General features: G+C 47.8%; 1 protein-coding gene across 1 annotated transcript; it reads right to left on the reverse strand.

Moving 5' to 3' along the window:
* Positions 1-6,870: 6,870 nt before the first annotated feature.
* LOC137363803 (probable G-protein coupled receptor 139) lies at positions 6,871-14,752 on the reverse strand. The gene is made up of 3 exons (XM_068027362.1): positions 14,655-14,752; positions 14,101-14,306; positions 6,871-7,775 (listed from the first exon to the last, which is right to left on the reverse strand). The coding sequence occupies exons 1-3, from the start codon at positions 14,750-14,752 to the stop codon at positions 6,871-6,873; spliced, it is 1,209 nt and encodes a 402-aa protein (XP_067883463.1).
* Between the last annotated feature and the right edge of the window lie 5,189 nt (positions 14,753-19,941).

The raw sequence follows: 19,941 nt of genomic DNA on the forward strand, positions 1-19,941 counted from the left end.
AGTTCACCTGCAGCGTTCATATGGGGCTGGTTCATCCTGTATCTCCTGATTCAAATTCAATGAAAAGCTATATCTGCCAGAGGTCGAACTAACAGGCAGGCTCGGTCCACGTGAAAGCTCTTGGAAGAGAGCAGCAGCAGTCACCAAGATGCATTCGATGTCAGAGAAGACAGCGGCTCTACAGGCAACACATGACATACCTGCACATGTCAGAGCATCAGTGTTAGAGGCAGCTGCAGATGTCCAGATTCGCGGTGACACATCTTTGTACACTACTGAATGATCAGCTGCAGATGATGGGGATTGATGGAAATCGCATGCATGTGGTCCTCATAGTCACGATGTCTCTTACGTTCTGCAACTCCATATCATTCCAGGGTCCCACTGGCAAACTGTGTGGAAGTCACCAGTGCACAGCTGTATTAGGGAGGTCAGCGACGCCTAATACGAGAGAGCCATTGACTGCTGTGCTTCAGGACAGACCCTGAGATTCAGGTCCAAGGGGCTGTCAGATTTGGGGCCATCGTGCGAGTCCCCAAGGTGCAAGAGTTCACCGACTGCACACCTGTGGCCATCGAGGCTCTAGTCGGACAACCAGGCGCTTTTTTCTGAATGGAATGGGCATATATTCACTTAACATGCAGCTAGTATGTGACCAGAGTAAACGCTTGATATAAATGTGTGACCGCTTTCCAGACAGCTGCCATGATTCATTCGTGTTGCGTCGTGCCCAGGTGCCACAGCTTTCACTGCACCATCTCAAGACTGAGGGTGGCGGCTTGGGGAGCAGGGCGACCCCTTGCAGACATAGCTCCTCAAACCAGTGAGAAACACCGCCAGCGATGCAGAGGTGACATACTAACATCTGCCAGGGCTCGACACGAGCTACCATCGAGAAGGCCATTGTCCTGCTCAAGATGAGTTTCTGCTGCCGACACAGGCCATATGGGGCCTCAATAGATATTCAATAGAAAGGGTAGCACGCATCGTTGCTGTGTGATGTGCTACTCACTACTTTTCAATCCAGAGGGGGGGAGTTCTTGCAGTAAACTTAGAGTCACGAGAAGGAGTCATGCTCACATGATGACGACACAGAGGAGGTGCAGCAGCATATGCACATAGGAGGGCTAGGATAATGGCGGCATTACAGACCGGGCGAGCAAAGAACGCTTCCATAATCCATCAGGTGTGCAGATGCTCCCCATCTCACACATCACTTTGAAGTATCTGGTAAACAGTCTCCTGTATCTGTGATATCTTTAACAGCACTATTACTGGCAGCAGAGCACTGAGCCGTTGCCCATGTCACTACACCCGTGCAGTGTGTTCATCATGCATACTGGCACAGCGATGATGTTGTTCCAGACATTGGCATTGCTCCAGGGAAATGATGTCATGGGAGGAGAAAGAGTCGGCACATGGTGTCGTACGTCATTAACACAGTAATAAGGAGAGAGCTGTTACAGAAACACATTTAATGATGAGTTAAACATAGACGTTGCACCCGTGATAACCCATAAACGTCATGCATTTTTAGGCGCTTGTGGGTGGTATTCATCTGTGCATCCTGTACGCTAGCAGCTTGACTGATGGCAGGCTGCTGATCAAATTTCCCTTTGGCTTTGCATGACTTGGGCAGTTGCCTTTCTGTGCACGAGGCCTGGAGGGCCTTGGCTGCCTGACGGCCCCCTGCACCAGCACAGGGATCTCCTCACACGTCGAGGCAGCTGAAGCTGCACTCACGAGCTATGAGGCAGAGGGACCGGTGTCCACATTAGAACCGCCCTGAGAGGGGGGCCCATGAAGCCACAACTGGCTCTCCTCCTCCCTTTGAAGGCTCGTGGTAACTTCACTGCTGTCCTGAAAAGGACCAGGAGCAGAGATAATGTCTAGGCACCTGGTCCCTCTCTCGCCCAGCCACTGCTGAATTGCGCGGGTCATGGCAGCTGTCCTGGCTTTGATGCACTCACCAATAGTCCGCTCATGGCTGCGCATGGTCGATGGCATTTCCACCAGATGTTGTTATACCGCTATCTGAAACTCCATCATGCCCTGTGCTGTCGACACAGAGGGTCATCATCAACCTTGGGCTCAGCATGTGCATGGCTGCCACAGTCCTACAACCATCAGAGGCCTCGGCTGTCTCAGCCTCAGCTAGCTTCTCGGTTGCATGCGTGGTGCTGTCACAGGCTTGTGACCCTGACTCCAGAGCCCAGTGCATGCCCACTGAGGTGAGTGTCTCTACGCTGGTGGAAGCTTTGGGAGTGTCATGGGACGCTGATTCCTATGAGGGCATCTCCTCCCCAGAGGTGCCTTCTGGGGCCTCCTCATAGTGTCGCCCTGCAGGAAACAATGTGAAGAGTACAGTTTTAGATTCACTGGTATACCTATCAGTAAAATTACAGAGTTATGTCAACAAAGGAAATGTTTCGAATCATCTTTGCGTTTGGTAAAGAGATTAATGCCATAGAAGCTAAGCAACACTACTGACATGGTCCATCCTACATGCCCTCCACGAATTTCGAGGACCTGTTCTTCAGTTTGGGTCAGTGGATAAATGCCCGTTACCTGTCCTCCAGTCGTGGATGACACCCTCACTTTGTACGCTCTCTTTCCGTGGAACAGCAAGGATGTAGGTGTTAAAAATTGGCATATAACTACATGACGCTGGGCACAATAGGAGCGCGACAACGAAAGGTGGGTTCCAGTCAGCGTGTCAGACTGACTCAGCCTGTCATGTAGATGCAGTGCTCTGGGGTGCATATGAGGGATTGAGTCTTTCACACATGTAGACCCCCATGTGGCATCAATCATACCCACCCAACATCCCTGTGTTTGACATGGGAGTGACACCAACGTGCCATTTTATGATAGGCCCCCCAGAAAAGTGTCACTTACCTTTGCCGAGCAAATGTGATCGTTCATTCTCTGGTTCCAGTCACGATGGGTGATCCCATGGGAGCGTACCTCCTCTGCAATCATCATCCAGGCTTTCTCGCTGGGGAAAAAACCTCCTGCCTTGTCCACACAGTCTGGAGCAGAATGAGAAGGGAGGCATCGCTGAACTGAGGGTCTACCTGGGATGGCACATGGTTGGCAGCAGGGATGCACCTGTTGACGGTTGTTTTTAATCTGCTATATAAATCTCCACAGAGACGTCTAAAAATGCAGCATTGCAACTGATGCAGGGTGGAATGCCCTTGAAATATGGCGCAAACTCCTTTCCATTCATCACCTGATACCGTTCATGACATTGTGAGACCTTACTCTCTCCATCTGATTGCGCCACACCAACGAAAATGAGTCACTGCATTTGCAATTGTGGCAGCGCCATGACTTGGTGCTCCTGCGGTCAAGTGCATTTTTTTACGTCCGCTGCCAACTTGAACCGTGGACTCTTAGAATCCAGCCCGCCATGTAGCCATTTGTAATTTCATGCACTGAAACCATTTTAAGTGATATGCCATGTGACCGTTTGAAGTGACATGCGCTGTGAACATTTTAAGTGATATACAGTGCATCAATTACATTAATTGTCGCTAATTTAAGTGATATCTACTGTAACCATTACAAGTAGCATGCCATTTGGCCATTTCAAATGACAGGCCTTGAGACCATTTTAAGTAAATTAACATGAGGCCATTTTAAGGGAAATGCAGTGCGGCCAGTCAAACTGACATGCAGTGTCGCCGTTTTAATTGACATGCACTGCCGACTTTTTAAGTGATATGCACTGCAGTAATTTTATGTGATATGCACCATGACCAATTTAAGCGGTATGCAATGTAATTTAATCGACTACAGAGCGACCATTTTAATTGATATGTTCTTCGGCCATTTTAAGAGCCATACCATGTGGCTATTTTAAGTGATGTATACTGCGACCAGTTAAAGTGACTTGAACTGTGTCCATTTTATATGACATGGACTGCGGCCATTTCAAGTGACATACACAGCTGTCATTTTCAATGAAATGCACTGCGGCCATTTTAAGAGATGTGTAGTGCTACCATTTTAAGTGCCATGCCGTGTGGCTATTTTAAATAGCATGCTATGGCTGCATTTTAAGTGCTATGCAGTGCGGCTATTTACAGATTTACAGTGACATGCACTACCAAGATTTTATGTGACATGCTATGCCACCATTTTATGTGACAGACGCGGTCGCCATCTTAAGCGATATGCATTGCAGTCGTTTTGACTGACATGCAATGCTGCTATTTTAATTGACATCCGTGTGCCGATTTGAAGGAACATGTATTGTGGCCATTTTAAGTGCCAAGAAGTTCGGACATTATATGTGGTATGCCATGTGGGCATTGAAATTGATATGCAGTATGATCATTGCAAGTAACATTCTTTTCGGCCATTTTAAGTGACAGGCACTGTGGTCATTTTAAGTGACGTGAATTGTGGTCATTTTAAGTATATATATCTCCTTCTTGAATATATTTAATGACTTGGCTTCCACTGCCTTCTGCAGTAGACTATTTTATTGGTTCACCACCCTCTGAGTGAAGACATTTCTCCTCATCTGCGTTCTAAATTGCATGATCCCATATCCTGAGACAGTGACCCATGGTTCTGGACTGTCCAGCTATAGGGAACATCCTCCTTGCATCTCACCTGTCTAGGCCTGTTAGCATTTTATAGGTTTCTCTGAGACCCCTCTTCTCAACTGTTGGCCCAAGAAACGGCCGAGCAAATTTTCGTTGCACCCCCTCTCTAGTAATAACATTCTTCCTCAGAAAATGAGCACAAAACTGTATCCAATTCTCCAGCTATGGTCTCAACAAGGCACTGAATAAATGCAGTAAGACATCCTTGCTCCTGTATTCAAATCCTCCTGCAATGAAGGCCAACAAACCATTCGCTTTCCTATTTGATTGCTGCACCTGTTTGCTTGCTTTCAATGACTAGTGTACAAAGACATCCAGATCTCGTTGCACCTCCCACTTCACAATCTTCATTTTCTCTTTTTACAATCAAAGTGGATAACGTCACATTTATCAACGTTGTACTGCATTTGCCGTGCATTTGTCCACTCACCCAACTTGTCCAAATCACATTGGACCCTCTCTGTATCCTCCTCACATCTCACATCACCACCACCACCCCCAGCTTTGTGTCGTCTGCAAACTTGGAAATATTACATTTAGTTCCCTTACCTAAGTCATTAATATATTTTGCGAATAGCTGGGGCTCATTACTGCTCCCTGCAGTACCCCACCAGTCACTGCCTGCCGCCGTGTAAAAGACCCGTTTATTTCTGCACTCTGTTCCATGTCTGTCAGCCATTTCTCAATACATGCCTGCATATTACCCCCAATCCTATGTACTTTAATTTTTTTACACCAAACCCTTCGGTGAAGCCTTATCAAAAGCCTTCTGAAAATCATGTCACATGTTGTGTGGCCCATTGAAGTGGCATGCACTGGGGCCATTTAAAGTGACAAGCACTGCGGCCATTTTAAGTGATCTAACAATGAGAGCAATCCACGGTGGTCATTTTAAATGCTGCCTTTCCATGGCAGTGAATGTATGAGATGTTTCGGGGTTATTAATATAGTATAACGCTTCATAAATGATAATAAAGGGTTATAAAGAGTAAGAAAATATATTTTTTTCAAAGGATTGCACAGGGTTGTGCGAAATCAGAAACAGTTATAAAGTTTATAAATTATTATACAGAATTATAAACAGTTAAAAAGCATCATGGAGGATTCTGAAACATTATAAATTTCTATACTCGATCATAAAGGATTATAAAGCTTTATAAATAATTGTAAGGAATTATAAACAGTTAAAAAGCATCATGGAGGATTCCGAAACATTATAAATTTCTATACTCGATCATAAAGGATTATAAAGATTTATAAATAATTGTAAGGAATTATAAACAGTTAAAAAGGGATATGGAGGATAACGATGTGCGTTAAAGGGCTGGAAAGTATTATAATGCATCATGAGTGGTCATGAAGTATTATAGAGGATAATGAATGGGTGTAAAGTGTTTGAAAGGAGTATTAATGGTTAGAAACCATTATTAACGATTCTCAGAATTATGAAGATTATAATTGATTTTGGAGAATTCTGGCTGCAACTCCCCTGTCACCGTTGTAGCAGGCCTCGCCCCCAGGCCCCAAACCATGAATACAGGCTCCGCCCACCACCACTCCCACCCCCCCACCACCATCGGAACTCGCTTTGACGCCACTCCTCCGCCACGCTGGGGAATACACTCTGCATCGCTCCCCCGTCATAATGAGGAACAGGCTCCGTCATACGGCACGTCATCATAGCGACAGGCCCAGCTGCTGCTCTTTAACCATCATAACATGGCTGTACGCTGTCACAATAGGACTGTCCTTGACCCCGCTCTGTCATTTTGGCAGCAAGCCCAGTCCCGCTTTGGCAACATCGTAACATGCCCCGCCTTCGCTTTGCCACCATTGCGACAGACCCCGCCCCGATCTCACTATAGCGTCAATTGATGACCCGTAATGTCACAGTAACGAAAATCCCGCCCCACACTGAGTCAGTATCGTGACTGGACCCCGCCCGCTCCATCATCACACCGTCAGGACTCGCACCCCGCTGAGCCACCACAGGACTCGTCCCGCTCTGACTCCGGCCCCTACTCTACACAATATGGACAGGACCCGGAGCCGCTCTGTCTCCATGCTGTTAGGCCCCGCCCTGCTCTACCATAGCGACTGGCCCCGCCCCTGCTCTGGCTGCCTGGCGACGGGCCCCGCCCCCGCTCCAGCGCTGCCGAGATAGGTCTCGACCCGCTCTGTCACCATAGCGACATTATAGCCCCGCCCGCACCTCCATGGCTGCTGTAAATAGTCAGTGATTCAGTTCCTCTCATCTTTGAATGAATTTAATAATTGGAGTAAAGGGATTTTGCAGCACATTTTTCAACTGCTCTCTGAACTGAGTCTGGGTCACGGCATAAATCGCAGTGTTTGTGCAGTTACTCAGGAGCTGCAACATGAAGCCCAGTTCCTGCAAAAAACCAGGTAGAAATACAGATTCATACCCCAAATACCACATCCGCCACCATACCGAATACACCATAAACACTGCCCATAGCAGAATGAAATTGGTCGAGATAACTAACAGTAAAATGATGGATTTCCTACGGCTCTCCATCTCTGGGTCTCTGCAACTCTCCCCACTGCTGTGAGCCCGGAGTCTCCTGCGTCCTCTGCTGCTCACTAAAATGTGTCTGATGGTGAAAGCATTGAGAAGCAGAATCACCACAAATGGAACGCATGGAGTTAGAATATGATGGAGGAACTCGATTGTTCCCCAGACAAGAGATATTTGAATATGACCTTCCACAACACAAAACCAGTGGAGGTTCAGCAGCCAATACCAACCTGTTAACATAAAATACCAGAAGATGTTCTTTAAACAGCTCAGCACAGTCACTGTTCCCAGAACCACAGCCGCCGTTTTCTTGCTGCAATATTTACTTTTCAGCTTCTGGCAGCAAATGGCCACAAATCGATCAAAGGTGAAAGTGACGGTGAACCAGACAGAACAGTCTGTGGCTGCATAAAGCAGGATGGCGTGGATATTACACACAGGGATGGAATACCGCAGGAACTGAAACTGTTCACGATAAACAATAGGAATATGCCTCAATATCAGGTCGAGGATAATAACCACTAGATCCGCCACTGCCATGGCCACCAGGTAGCGAGTGACACATTTGGAGAGACCACACTTTCCCCGAGACAGGAGCCCAATCGTCAGCAAGTTAACTGTGAGGAAGGGAAATAAACTGGGAAATTAGACATCAGAATGGGAGCAAAGTTACCAGTTGGATTGAAGAAGTATTGAGCTTTGCAAATATGTTCCTGTATCCAGTGATGTATTGAAATGATTGGACCTGAAAGAACAAATGGGAAGGTCTGTGATAGGGTGGTAGGCAGGAGAGATTAAATAACAAAAAAATAGCTAAACTGAATGTTAATCATAATCCTCCCCTTATCTCCTTTCCCGGACAAGGTTAAAAAAAAATTCCATCTTTAATCTCTTCCATTTCTCATGAAGGGTCACTGACCTGAAACATTAACTCTGTTTCTCTCTCCACAGATGCTGCCAGGCCCTCTGAATATCTGCAGCATTTTCTATTTTATTTCAGATTTCCAGCATCTGCAGCACTTTGCTCTTGTATAGAAAGTTAAATGTTGGACTGAGAGAGAGATTCCCTCGCCTGTGACAGGCAACACGGAATTCAATTATTTCAAAACAATAATTGGAAATGAGTCCACTGAAAAATCAAGGAAACAAATAATCTCAATCGTCACTAAGTTAAATGCAAACAAGGGAATTTATCAGCCTCGGAGTAAAAACAACAGTTTGAAAGAGATTGTGGTGAATTTTTAAAGTTCGTTACTGCATACAGTGATGGATCTAATTATTGTACCAGTGACAGGGATTTATAATGGGGACAGGGAACCACATTTACTGGACCCAGTGGGGGTGGCGAAGGTGAGGGGAACCTCGCCTAGGCAATCCGTAGACCCCACTAATTCAGTGATGCTCGGGCAATTGACTACCCGATGCTAAGGTCCCCATACCTTTTAAGATGGGGATACCGCTTGCCAAAGCTGCTGGACAATCAGAGGGCCAGTAGCTCATTAGAAATGGAAACACCACCGGGAGCAGTGGAACTGCCAGTAACACACCAGATTTGGGACAAAGATGAGTGCTGCAGCTCCATACCCCAGGTAAGTGTGGTGACAACACTTGATCGGGTCGATGGAGCAGCGGCCCCTGTTGGAACTATTCCAGGGCTGTAAGCAGGTCCATCTCTGGAGTCCCAGACACCAGGTAAGTGAACTGTGGTAGCTATGGCCTGTCAGAGAGCGAAGGCCACTGCTAGTACTACACCAGGCCTGGGCCAAGCCCATCGATGGTGCCCCAGACACCAGAGAAATGTGACACAGTCGCGGGGTCTAATCGGGATGTGCTCACACACTGGCATGCTCACACACCAACGTACATTAATGGAGTGAGAGTTCTTTCAGGTCCTGTTTCGCTCCCCGTTGATAGGAAGGCGCCCAGAATCACCTGCACCATCAGGAATCCCGCTATCACGACAAAGCTACAGGAACTCTCATCCTGCCTCTCTCTGCTGACTGTGAAAATGATGTAATCGCCTCACCTCATGGATGGCCACAATCATCTCCCAGATAAATTGACAGAAAACGCAACTGCAGGCCAGTGAGTTTAACATCTTTGGTGTGTCAAACATCGGGGCCAGGGGGAATGCGTGGGGGGTGGGGGGGGGGAGGGGTGAGGGAAGGGTGGAATGAGCAGTCACTTGGAGAGGTTTGATTAATTAAGGATAGTCAGAGGGATTTGTTAAATGCAGATCATGCATTACTATGCTAACTGAAAATGTTCATGAAGTAAAATAGAAGGCTGATGAATGAAATGCATTGGACTTTCCATACATGGATTTTAAGAAAGCGTTGAAAAAGGACCCCATAATAGGTTGGATAATAAAATTGAGTCAATTGGAATTGGAGGGTCAGTGTCCAACTGGATCAAATATTGGCTTAAGGACAGATAACTGCGAATCGTGATAAATGGTTGTTTTTCAGATTTGAGGATGTTCGACAGTGGGTTTTTCACAAGTGTTAGTGCTGCGACCACTGCTTTGTTTGTTATGTAGCAATGGCTTGTATCTTGGAATACAGAGTCGAATTTCAATATTTTGTGATGATATCAAGCTTGGAAGAATGGCAAACAGTGACGATGACTGAAACCGCCTGCAACAGGACACAGATAGGCGAACAAAATGGACAACAAGTGGCAGGTGGAATATAATACTGGCAACTGTGAGGTGACGCATTTTGTTACAGGACTAGGAGAGACAATATCTAATTGGAACAAGAGTTTCGTTAAAAAGAAAAACTTGAGATTCCACATTTTAAAACTGAAAAGGCTGAACCAGGACTGATTCATGGGATGGCGGGACTGATGTATGAGTAGAGATTGAGTCTGTTAGAATTATATTCGCTGGAGTTCAGACTAGTGAGCAGGCTGGGGCTCATAGAAACCTCTAAAATTCTAACAGGGCTTGACAAGGTAGATGCAATACGGAGGTTCCCGATGGTGGGGGGTCCAGAACCAAGGGTCATATTCTATCTATACGGGATAAACCTTAGAGCACTGAAATGAGGATAACTTTCTTCACCCAGAGAGTAGTGAGCCTATGGAATTCACTACAACAGAAAGCAGTTGAGGCCAAAACATTGTTTGCTTTCAAGAAGGAGTTAGATATAGCCCTTGGGTCTAAAGGGATCAAAGGGGATGGGGCGACAGCGGGAGCAGACTACTGAGTTGGATGATCAAGGCATGATCATAATGAATGGTGGAGCAGGCTGGAAAGGCCGAATGGCCTACTCCTGTTCCTATTTTCTTTGTTTCTAGCTTTGTGGTTGTTTTTAAAATAAGTTACCAGACCTTTCCTGTTTTTGGCTAGTAAACAAATACTGGATAGCATGTAATTTCACGGAAACACAGCAGAGGTGTTCTAACCTGAGGGGGAAGATGTTTGCAAGGAAATGACAGACCACGATTTACAACGGTCACATGATTGCTGCTGTACTGATTTGTTTCACTTTGAACTGTTAAAAAGCCAGTTGGTTTTCGCCATTGGGCAGAAAGAAGTTTGCATCCTGACTTGCCAGCCCAACAGAAGAAGACCCTGCTTATCTTTCTCTTGAAAAGACAAATCCTGTATCAAGTCCAACTATTACCGCTCTTTGAAGACATTCTGCATCTTTGAAGGAACTTTGCATCAATTGTGTGAGAAGTTAAGCACTTGTTGCTGCACACCTGATGTCAGACCTACGTCAAGCGTTCTGGAACTGCATCTCTTGAAAGCCTATCAAGACTGATCATCAACATCCACTGCAAAGAACTATTCTCGGAAGATTCCTATTGGCAGTCACCTATTCGACTTTGGGAGACCTCCCCAAATCAAAGGACTTCCACATTTTCTCTTCAGTCTAACTTATTTTTATTCCTTCTATATTTTTTGTAACAGCTGTTAAAAAAATCAATGTTTTCCCATTTAACTGGTTGTGTATGTGAATGTGTGTGTGAGGGCTAGGATAAATAAAGAGTTTTAATATTTCTAGTTTACGGCTTTGTATTACTTTAGTTTTGGTTACGGTTTGGGTTATACTAAATAGATAATTAGGTTGCTAGTACAGAAATCCTGATTGGTGTGTTTTATTCTGGGGACGAAAAGTGCATCTGATCTATTATTTCAGTAAGTGGGAACATTTAAATATGTGCTTTGACCTGTGGAGAAGTGGGACTGAATTAGCAATGCCTGCGTCTCGCCCAGGTCGTAAGAACAGATAATTACACAGGGAGGCGGTGGCGGAGTGGTATTGTCACTGGACCAGAGACCCAGGTATTTCGCTTGGGGCATGTGTTTGAATCCCAGTACCTGAAAGAAAGTGGAATTTGAATTCAATTAATAAATCTGGAATTAAAACCATTGTCGATTGTTGTCCTTTCGGGACGGAAATCTGCTGTTCTTACCTGGTCTGGCCTGCAGGTGACTCCAGATCGACAGCAATGTGGTTGACTCTTACATGCCCTCGAAATGGCCTAGCAAGCCACTCAGTTCAAGGGCAATTAGGGATGGGTAATAAATACTGGCGTGGCCTGTGTTGCCCACATCCCATGAACGAATAAGAAAAATGTTTGAAAGTGTGTCGAGAATCCGAGGGGCCTGAGACTACTTGAGCATTGATCTTGGAAGGTGGTAAGACGTATTGAGAGATTGGTTAGTAAAGAATATGGGATCTTAAGGCAAAGAGTACAAAAGCAGCGAAGTTATGTGGAACCTTTAGAAAACTCTGGTTAGGTCCCTGCTGAAGTTTTGAGTCCAGTTCCGGTCACCACACTTCAGGAAGGATTCGAGTGTCCTTGAGAGGGTGTAGAACAAATTTGCCCGAATGATTCCAGGGATGGGGCGGGGTGGGGGGTTAGTTACAGGGTTAGATTGGAAGCGCTGGGATTGTTCTGCCTGGAACAAAGAAGACTGATGCAAGATTCGATAAAAGAGTACAAGATTATGGCAAACTTAGGTAAGTTACACAGACAAAAAAAAAAAACACTTTTACCGTTAATTAATGGACGAAGGACGAGGGGCGCAGATTGAAAGTCTTGAGGAAGAACTGCAGGGCGGATATGAGGAAGAACATTTTAAAGAAGCAAGTGGTAATTACCTGGAACTTGCTGTACACACGGGTGTGGAAGTGGAGACAATCAATAATTTCAAGCGGAAACTGGATGGGCACTTGAAGGAAATGAACTCGCAGGGATACTGGAATCATCCCTGAGTCCAAATAGATTTGAGCTCCACTCCAGAGATTTAGCAACATAACCCAGAATCAAGCAGGGATTGGGACTGTCTGGATAGCTCTGCATTGAACCGGCATGGAGTGGAAAGGCCGCATTTCCTGCTCCTCAGCCACTCCGAGCTGGAAAGATCCAGATACATAGATAGTCAATGAAACTGTGACATTAACAGCCACTGGAAGCTCCGTCCTCACCCTGGTGTGAGGTTCCAGGTCGTGTTGCAGGAGGTGGCACAGTTTTGTGACCACGTCCTGATTTAATCAGAGTTACCTCACACACTGTCCATCGGATAGGTGCAGGTATGAAAAATGCTCTTGGAAAACCCGGGGTGGGTGGGGCAGAGCCCCCCTCCTCCTCCCTCTTTACAGAGCTTTCCCACTCTTCAGCCTCTGCTCCATTGGTTGGTCATGTTACATACCCAGAGCCAGTGTAACTACAGTTCCCATACCTCGTACGGAGTTGGGACACCAAATCCTCTGACCTCCCTTAATGTCTGCAGCAGCGCACAACACAACCTCCATAAAACCATCCGCAGCACCTCCACTAACTTTACAATAGCAGTAGTAAGTCAAAAGCCCCTCTACTGTAAGTTGGTGGCCTGTTCCTTTTAAATAACACGAGAGGGGGATTTCTTGTGTTGCTGTATGCATATTCAGGTGAGAGTGACTAACACGGGTGGACAGTGGACATGCAGAGAGCAAGATTGAAAGACATGTGTCAATCCTACCAGAACACTTTCCTCAGCATGGAGCACCACTGGAGAGCAGCCACAAACAGCCCTCACCATGTTAAGGCTTCTAGGCTACACATCCTTGGCACAAGTAGCTTATTGGAACCCAGAACTGCAGCCACGGAGAGGGCGAGAAGGCGAAACAAAACACTTTCAAAGGTGAATTGGATAAATACTCTAAGGGAAACAAATTGCCTGAATAAGGGAATCGGACAGCAGAACGGGACTAATTGGAGGAGTAATGGTCATGGAGGGCTCTGAACACAAGAATACGACTACTACAATCGTGATGCTCCTAGACCAGAAACCATTGTAGATCAGTAAGCACAGAGGTGATGGGTGATCAGGATTTGATGTGAGTTAGGATATGACAGCACATAATTAAATGGGCTATGGTTTATGCAGGTTTGTAACTGAGAGGATTGTCAGGGTAGCATTGGGATATTCGACTCTGGAGTTAACAAAGAAATAGACAGTTGTTTAAGGAGCAGATGGCCTAAGACAGAGGATATTACGGGTGTGGTAGTTGACAGGATTGGTGATGGACAGGATACGGTATTGGAACTCAGCTCACGGTCAATGAATCATTTAGAAATTAATGACCCTGTTTTAGGCTCATATATTCGTGAATTCATTGGAAAGAAAGCAGAGTTTGCGCTGGGTGTGGCAAATAATGGCTCCAATTTCCATAACTTAAATAACAAGGACAACCGTGCAATTAATTGTGCTTTGCACACATATTAGCCGGATAGAGAAATTTTCCAGGGGCACCAACAGTAGCAAAGTTGAGACAGTAAAGTAAAAGAACAATAATGCAGTTAGCAATGGCTTATAGAGTTAATAGCTGGAGATAGAGATTTACCAGGAATGCCAACAGTAGCAATGATAGCAGAGTAAATGACAAGAGCAGTAATACAGCTAAGCACGATTTATAGAATTAATAACTGGACAGAGAGACTTACCTGGGATACCAACAATAGCCAGGATGGGATAGTAAATACGTTGAATCATTTGAAGGGCACAAATGATCCGCCAATGTAGTGTTATCCAATCATAATCTGCAGTTAGCTTGCCAAACCAATCGGATAAACGCATGGCAATTGTTGCAACATCCAAATGTATTGCTTTCAGATTCTGACCTATTGTTGTAACATTCCAATCTATTGTTCTCAAATTCGGACCCATTATTGTAACATTACAATCTATTGCTCTCAGATTCTGATCTATCCTCTCCCTCTCACTGGAGCCTCTGATCCCTGTTAGTGCCGGGGGTGATACTCCAGCTGACACTGCGGGATAAGACACTTAAAGGAGTCCCTTATCAATAGAAGAGGAACAATTAGGGTCCAAGGAGATTGACATTAATTACAGTCACTGCACAAACAGTTCAAATTAACGCCTTTCAATTCCACATTTTTTGGACCACAACAACGAACCACATTTACCCGGTCGATGTGGTATGTATGAGATTGGCTGATGGCACAGGAATTATGGATTTGTTGTGCAGGGGACCCACCGACGGGTGTAGGAGCAGCCGAAACCTCCGGGACGCTTCTCATTGCGGGTAATGATGGAGCTCAGGAGTGTGAAGTAGTCCTGGCCGAGCTGGCCCATGCTCGGCCGAAACTGCTCATCGGACCCAGGCATTGAAACCCTCCTCGGGATTTGGTAGCACACAACCCGAGCCGCCTCTCGTAAATACCCTCCAAGCCATTCCAAACGCCGTGGAGGGGTTTCCAGCACGGGATGCTCCTGCACACTCTCCACTTCCTCACCCTCGTCAGCTTTCCAGACATGCCCTGGCAGTTTGTGTTACCGTCTAGCAGTGAGGGGAATCCCCTGTGCCGGTCTCTCTACATGGGAGTCCTCCCCACTTTACATCAGGGAGCTGGGGAGTAAGGTGCTGCATAGGGTAGTCCCGTGCAATAGACTTTTAAGCAGGTTCACGGACTCCCAGTCTGGCTATAACTTCTGTGGCTTGGACGAGTCCATGTTCCATGCATATATGTGTGAATTTGCGTCCCCTGTTTACATATCTAAAGGGGCTGCTCTTCCAGTTTCGTTTGCAGTTCACCTGGCGCTGCTGGCCTTTGTGCACCCAGGGTGGTGTGGCATGGTCTGGCATGACGATCCCCTCGTCGGGCTGCTCCTGGGAATGGCAAAGGTGGCAGTTCACAGTTCCAGGCCAAGAGCTGTCGGGGTCCGTCCGCCCTGATTGCCTGTCACTCTTCCGAGGTAATGTTACCGTTCAGGTGTACTTGGAGAAGGAGCATGCAGTGTCCGCCAGTATGCTTGAGGCCTTCGCAACCCTGGGCACTGCAGGGGCTGGAGTGTATCATTGATGCCGAAAATGACATTTTAATTTGAGGTTTTGGTTCATTTAGCTGTTTTTGATCAAGTTATTATAAAATGTATTTAAAGGTGACCTGGTGAATAAAGGCCTTCTCAACAAAAATAATACAAAGGTGCCTGGGGTATAAATACCACCTTATAAAAAATAAAAATAAAACGAGTTAGATATGGAGTAAAGCTCCCTGTTCTCTGTCCCCATCAAACACTCCTGGGGCAGTTACAGCACGGGGTTATATACAGAGCTAATCTCCCTCAACATATAAATGTAAAAAAACGGGGTTAGATAGAATAAAGCTCCCACTGCACTGCCGCATCAAACACTCCAAGGACAGGTACAGTACGGCGTTGGCTGTTGCCTGATTGGAGGTGCTGGATGGTGAACGAGGTTCACCTGACCGTGGTTATGTGATGGAAGCTATAAGGTGGCGGCTGCGTGACTGTTGCAAGTAGAAAGACCGAGATTGAAAGGAAGGTTTTTACATCCCTCCTTATTTTGAATGAGGAAAACAGAGGAGGCCAAAAGAACTGGCAGCTCTTGTGAGTTTGGCTTCTTGATTGATTATTGTGGGGAGCGGGAAGGATGTGGCCTAAAGTCCTTGGCTGGAGCAAGGACAGGGAGGTCCTGTGTTTCACAGCATTAAATAGGAACTCCCACCCCACCCCAACAACCTAGCCTGGGATAGCTGGACCTGCCCAGGTGATGAAACTTTATCTTTTTTCCCTCAACACCGGAAGCAAAGTGTGCCTGGGCAGCTTACAGCTGTCCCAGGAGAAGGCATCGCCACCCCCGCCCCCCCACTACCACCTCCAACTGCAAGACCAGCGAATGGACTGCCTTGAATTAAGTTCGGCAAAGATTTCTCCTGGCCTTTTTTCCCCTTCACCCTCTCTCTCCTACCATAATCTCCAGTACAGTATTTGTTGGACAATTTGTTGTTATTTATTTATTTATGTTTTCTCCAGATCTATTTTTTATAACGTTGGGTCTGGCTCTTCTAGCGCATGGCTTCACATTCGTCTCCAGTGCTGGGGCCTTCCTCTGCTGCAGCAGCTGTTTCAGCCGCTCCTGTATCCCCATCACATTTAAAATGCTGACATCAAAGCATGGAGTGAAGAATTACACCCAACACACCATAACTATTGAGGAAAGCATTGAGGCAATGACAGAGGTTGTCGGCCCCTCGGCCAATGTTGCAGCCTCAAAGATGGACAGGGAAGTGTTTTTCCTGATGGCCGAGCAGGCAAGGGCCCGGGCCCTGAGCTGGGGGTTCATCGTGTCTGGGGCTTATCTGCAAGTGGAACCTCTGGAGCCACGCCAGAGCGTGTGACTCTCTCGAACGTCCCGCCCTTTATTCTCGATGGGCTCAACCTCCCCAACCTGCGTCATCTGGATGAGGTGAGGTTCGGGATCACCCCAGTACCACTCAGTCTTCGGGAGAACAGCCTCTGACATATCTACTCCTCACGCCGCAGGCTATTCAGGCAGTTAGCGTGGGAGGAAGTCACGGAAGGCTAGTTTGCTGCTCGGTTCCAAGGGATGGCCGACCATGTCTTTTCGACCTCGGATGGTAACATTCCTGCAAAGGGGTGGGATATTTTCAAAAGAATTGCCCCAAACTCCCGGCACCCCCAACCCCACATCGGCAGCCTTGGGTGTCGCTGCTGCACCTTTTCCCAATCCCCCTGCACCTCTAACAGACACCGCTCAGCTGGTTCCGGAGGCCTTGGTTTTTTTCGACTCTGGAAAGTAGGGGTGTACCCTTCCGAGTAGAAGGAAGACAGGGAGAAAGAATGAACACCGATAGGCGCGTCCCCGATGACTGAGGCACAATCAGAGTCTGGGATCAGCCCAAGTCCCGAACCCGGGAACCCACTTGCCCCAGGGCTAGTTCAGGCCCAGGGTAACTAGTCAACGTGAGGGAACGGTGGCGGAGGCCTCTGACGACATGGAGTTCTCTGAGCCTACGTGGCCTAATGTGGAAAAGAGAAGAAAGCACACCTCAGGTTGTGCCACATAGGTAACACAGGATCCTGAGGGCAAGGTCCATCTGCTGGAGGGGTGCTGTCCTGTGGTGTTTCTCCGCTGGTTCCCCCTGCCCCAACCACCATCAAGACTGTAAAGCCTGGGCGGTAGGTCCCTACCCATCAGGATGGAGGGAGCGGAAGTCCACTCTGCATGTGGCCCCTCCCGAAAGAGCAAGTAGAGCCCTGCTTGTGATGGAGGAGCCTGGGGACACCTCTGAAGAAGTCACCCATTTTGCCACTGGGATCGGGGGACCTGCATGGACGGTGGGTGAGGCCCCAAAGGGTTGGCCCTCCCAGCCATAATTCACTCCCGACCATGACGTACTGAGCCAGTTACGAGGGAAAATGTTGCCCTGCCTGCTGGACCTGTGGATTATGACGGGGCCGGAGATGGCCTCCCCTCTTCGCCTTTATTCCCGGCTCTGGCTGGATTTCTGGAGTCGGGAAATACCGTTTCCACTGGGTCATTCATTGGCTTGGAAACAGAGGTTGTTGGGGGTGTGGGGAGGGGGTGGGGTGTTGGGGGCGTACGGAACCGCTGGTGCACATAGTCTCCAGTTTCACAGAAGAACCCATTGAGTACTCCCCAATCATCGATCCTGGGGGTGAGATCGTGACAGAGCCGGGACAAGTTGGCACCTCCGAGACGTCCACCTGACAGTGTGAGTTTTGTGTGTGTCGGGTACTGGCAGTGACGACCCGGAGGAGGAGGGGGTCTCGGTATGGGGCACGGAGGACCACCATGAAACCATCGCTAGTGAGTCCGTGGACAACCTCGTGCCTCCCACCGAGTCTCCTCTCATCCCCATCACAGTATTTCGGGACATCCTCGCTGTATGCAGGGGTTGCTGCAATGAAGTTCAGCAGCCCTTCGGCCAGATACTGAGTCTGGCGCTAGTCATCCAGTCTACCTGCGCTGCCCTCAAGAAGACGGGGAATAGTGCGGGTGTGAAACTGGTTGAGAGGCGCTGGCTTAAAGCGTTGCTCAATGGGTTGCTGGGGTTTGGAAGGTGAGGTCTGCTTTCGTTGCCTCTTCACAGTAAGGTGTTGGTTATGGGATCAAAGTACTTTTGACATCAAGATAACCAGAGCCAGCCCCAACGTCAATGGCAGCAGGGGGCCTCTCCGCAGATTTCATAATCTCTCTGTCCTCCAGGAAGGGAGCTATGTGGTGAGCCTTCTGCAGGAAAATAACACCATTCCGGGAGACGAAGCCACCTGGCTCCTGGAGAGGCTGGAATGGGTCGACATGAGTGACCTCACCCATATTTCTTGTTGGGTGGCTATCTTATTGTCCCACACTTTTCAGCCGGTGATCTTGGGTGTCAAGGAGCTTGTGCCAGGCCGCTAGCTCCACCTCGCCGTTTCCCTGGGTTTCGTGCCACTCCAATTTGTGGATATATACGTGCCCGGGCTTGGCACATTGCAGGAGGGCTTCTTTAAAGAACTGTCTGCTCTCTTGAGCTCTATCAATAGCGGCGAGTGTATCATCCACGGGGGGGGGATTTTAACTGTACCCCTGAGGTGAGGGATCGCTTCGGTTCCCAGCGTGGCCAAGTCATCAGTGGAGAGGTTGAGGGGACTGATCAGCTCCCTCAAGTTGGTGGACATCTGGTGGAATCTCTATCACGACTCCAGCGCCTTCACCAGGAAGTCTGGAGAAGGATGTTCCCTAATGGACCATCTCTAATTTCACAGGAATATATCTCCCACGACTCGGCGGCCTCCATGCGCCTGGTGCAGTGCTAGGAGCATCATCTGTGTGGCCAGAGTTCGCTTCGCTTCTGCACATGGGTGGGGTCTGCATACATGCATTTTAACAACTGGCTGCTGGAGGACGAGCAATTCCTGGACTTGTTCCGTCGATTCTGGGCCGACTGGAGAAGGAAGCAAGGGTGCGTCCCCTCCTTGAGGCTGTGGTGGGATGTGGGCAAGACTCACATTCGTGTCCTCTGTCAGTATACGCAAAGGGGTTGACTAAGAGTTGCAAAACCGAGATCAGGTGCCTTGAGAGGGAACTGCTCGACTTGGAGTCCAATCTCACACAGGACATCGCAGGCAAGGAGAAGAACGGTGCGCTGTGGGACCCGCAGCTCATAGTCCCGAGGGGCGTGCGTGAGGCTGCGGATCCAGATCCGGGAAGATTTGGCCTGCGCCTCACCGTTTTTCTACACGCTGTGAAAATGGCAGGGTGTCCGTAAGCAAATCACTGACATGCTGACCGATGTTGGATCCTCCGTCATGGATCTGGAGGGAATGGGCCTCCTAGTCCATGCCTAATATAGTGTACTGTTCTCTCCGGATCTCTCCAGCGAGGATGGGAGCAGTTCAGTGGGAGGACCTGCCGAAGGTCAGCCCAGATGACACCGAAGGATTAGAGGCTCCGCTCATGTTGGCAGAGCTAACTGGTGTCCTCCAGCTCTTCA

This window comes from Heterodontus francisci, unplaced genomic scaffold (genome assembly GCF_036365525.1).
Source record: "Heterodontus francisci isolate sHetFra1 unplaced genomic scaffold, sHetFra1.hap1 HAP1_SCAFFOLD_92, whole genome shotgun sequence".
NCBI lineage: Eukaryota > Metazoa > Chordata > Chondrichthyes > Heterodontiformes > Heterodontidae > Heterodontus > Heterodontus francisci.

Coding starts and splice junctions, on each gene's coding strand:
- LOC137363803 (XM_068027362.1), bottom strand. CDS start 14,752: ATGGGCCAGCTCGGCCAGGACTACTTCACACTCCTGAGCTCCATCATT. Junction 14,307..14,654: donor GGCTGCTCCTACACCCGTCG/GTGGGTCCCCTG, acceptor TCCGAATTTGAG/AACAATAGATTGGAATGTTA. Junction 7,776..14,100: donor GGCTATTGTTGGTATCCCAG/GTAAGTCTCTCT, acceptor CCTTCCTCACAG/TTAACTTGCTGACGATTGGG.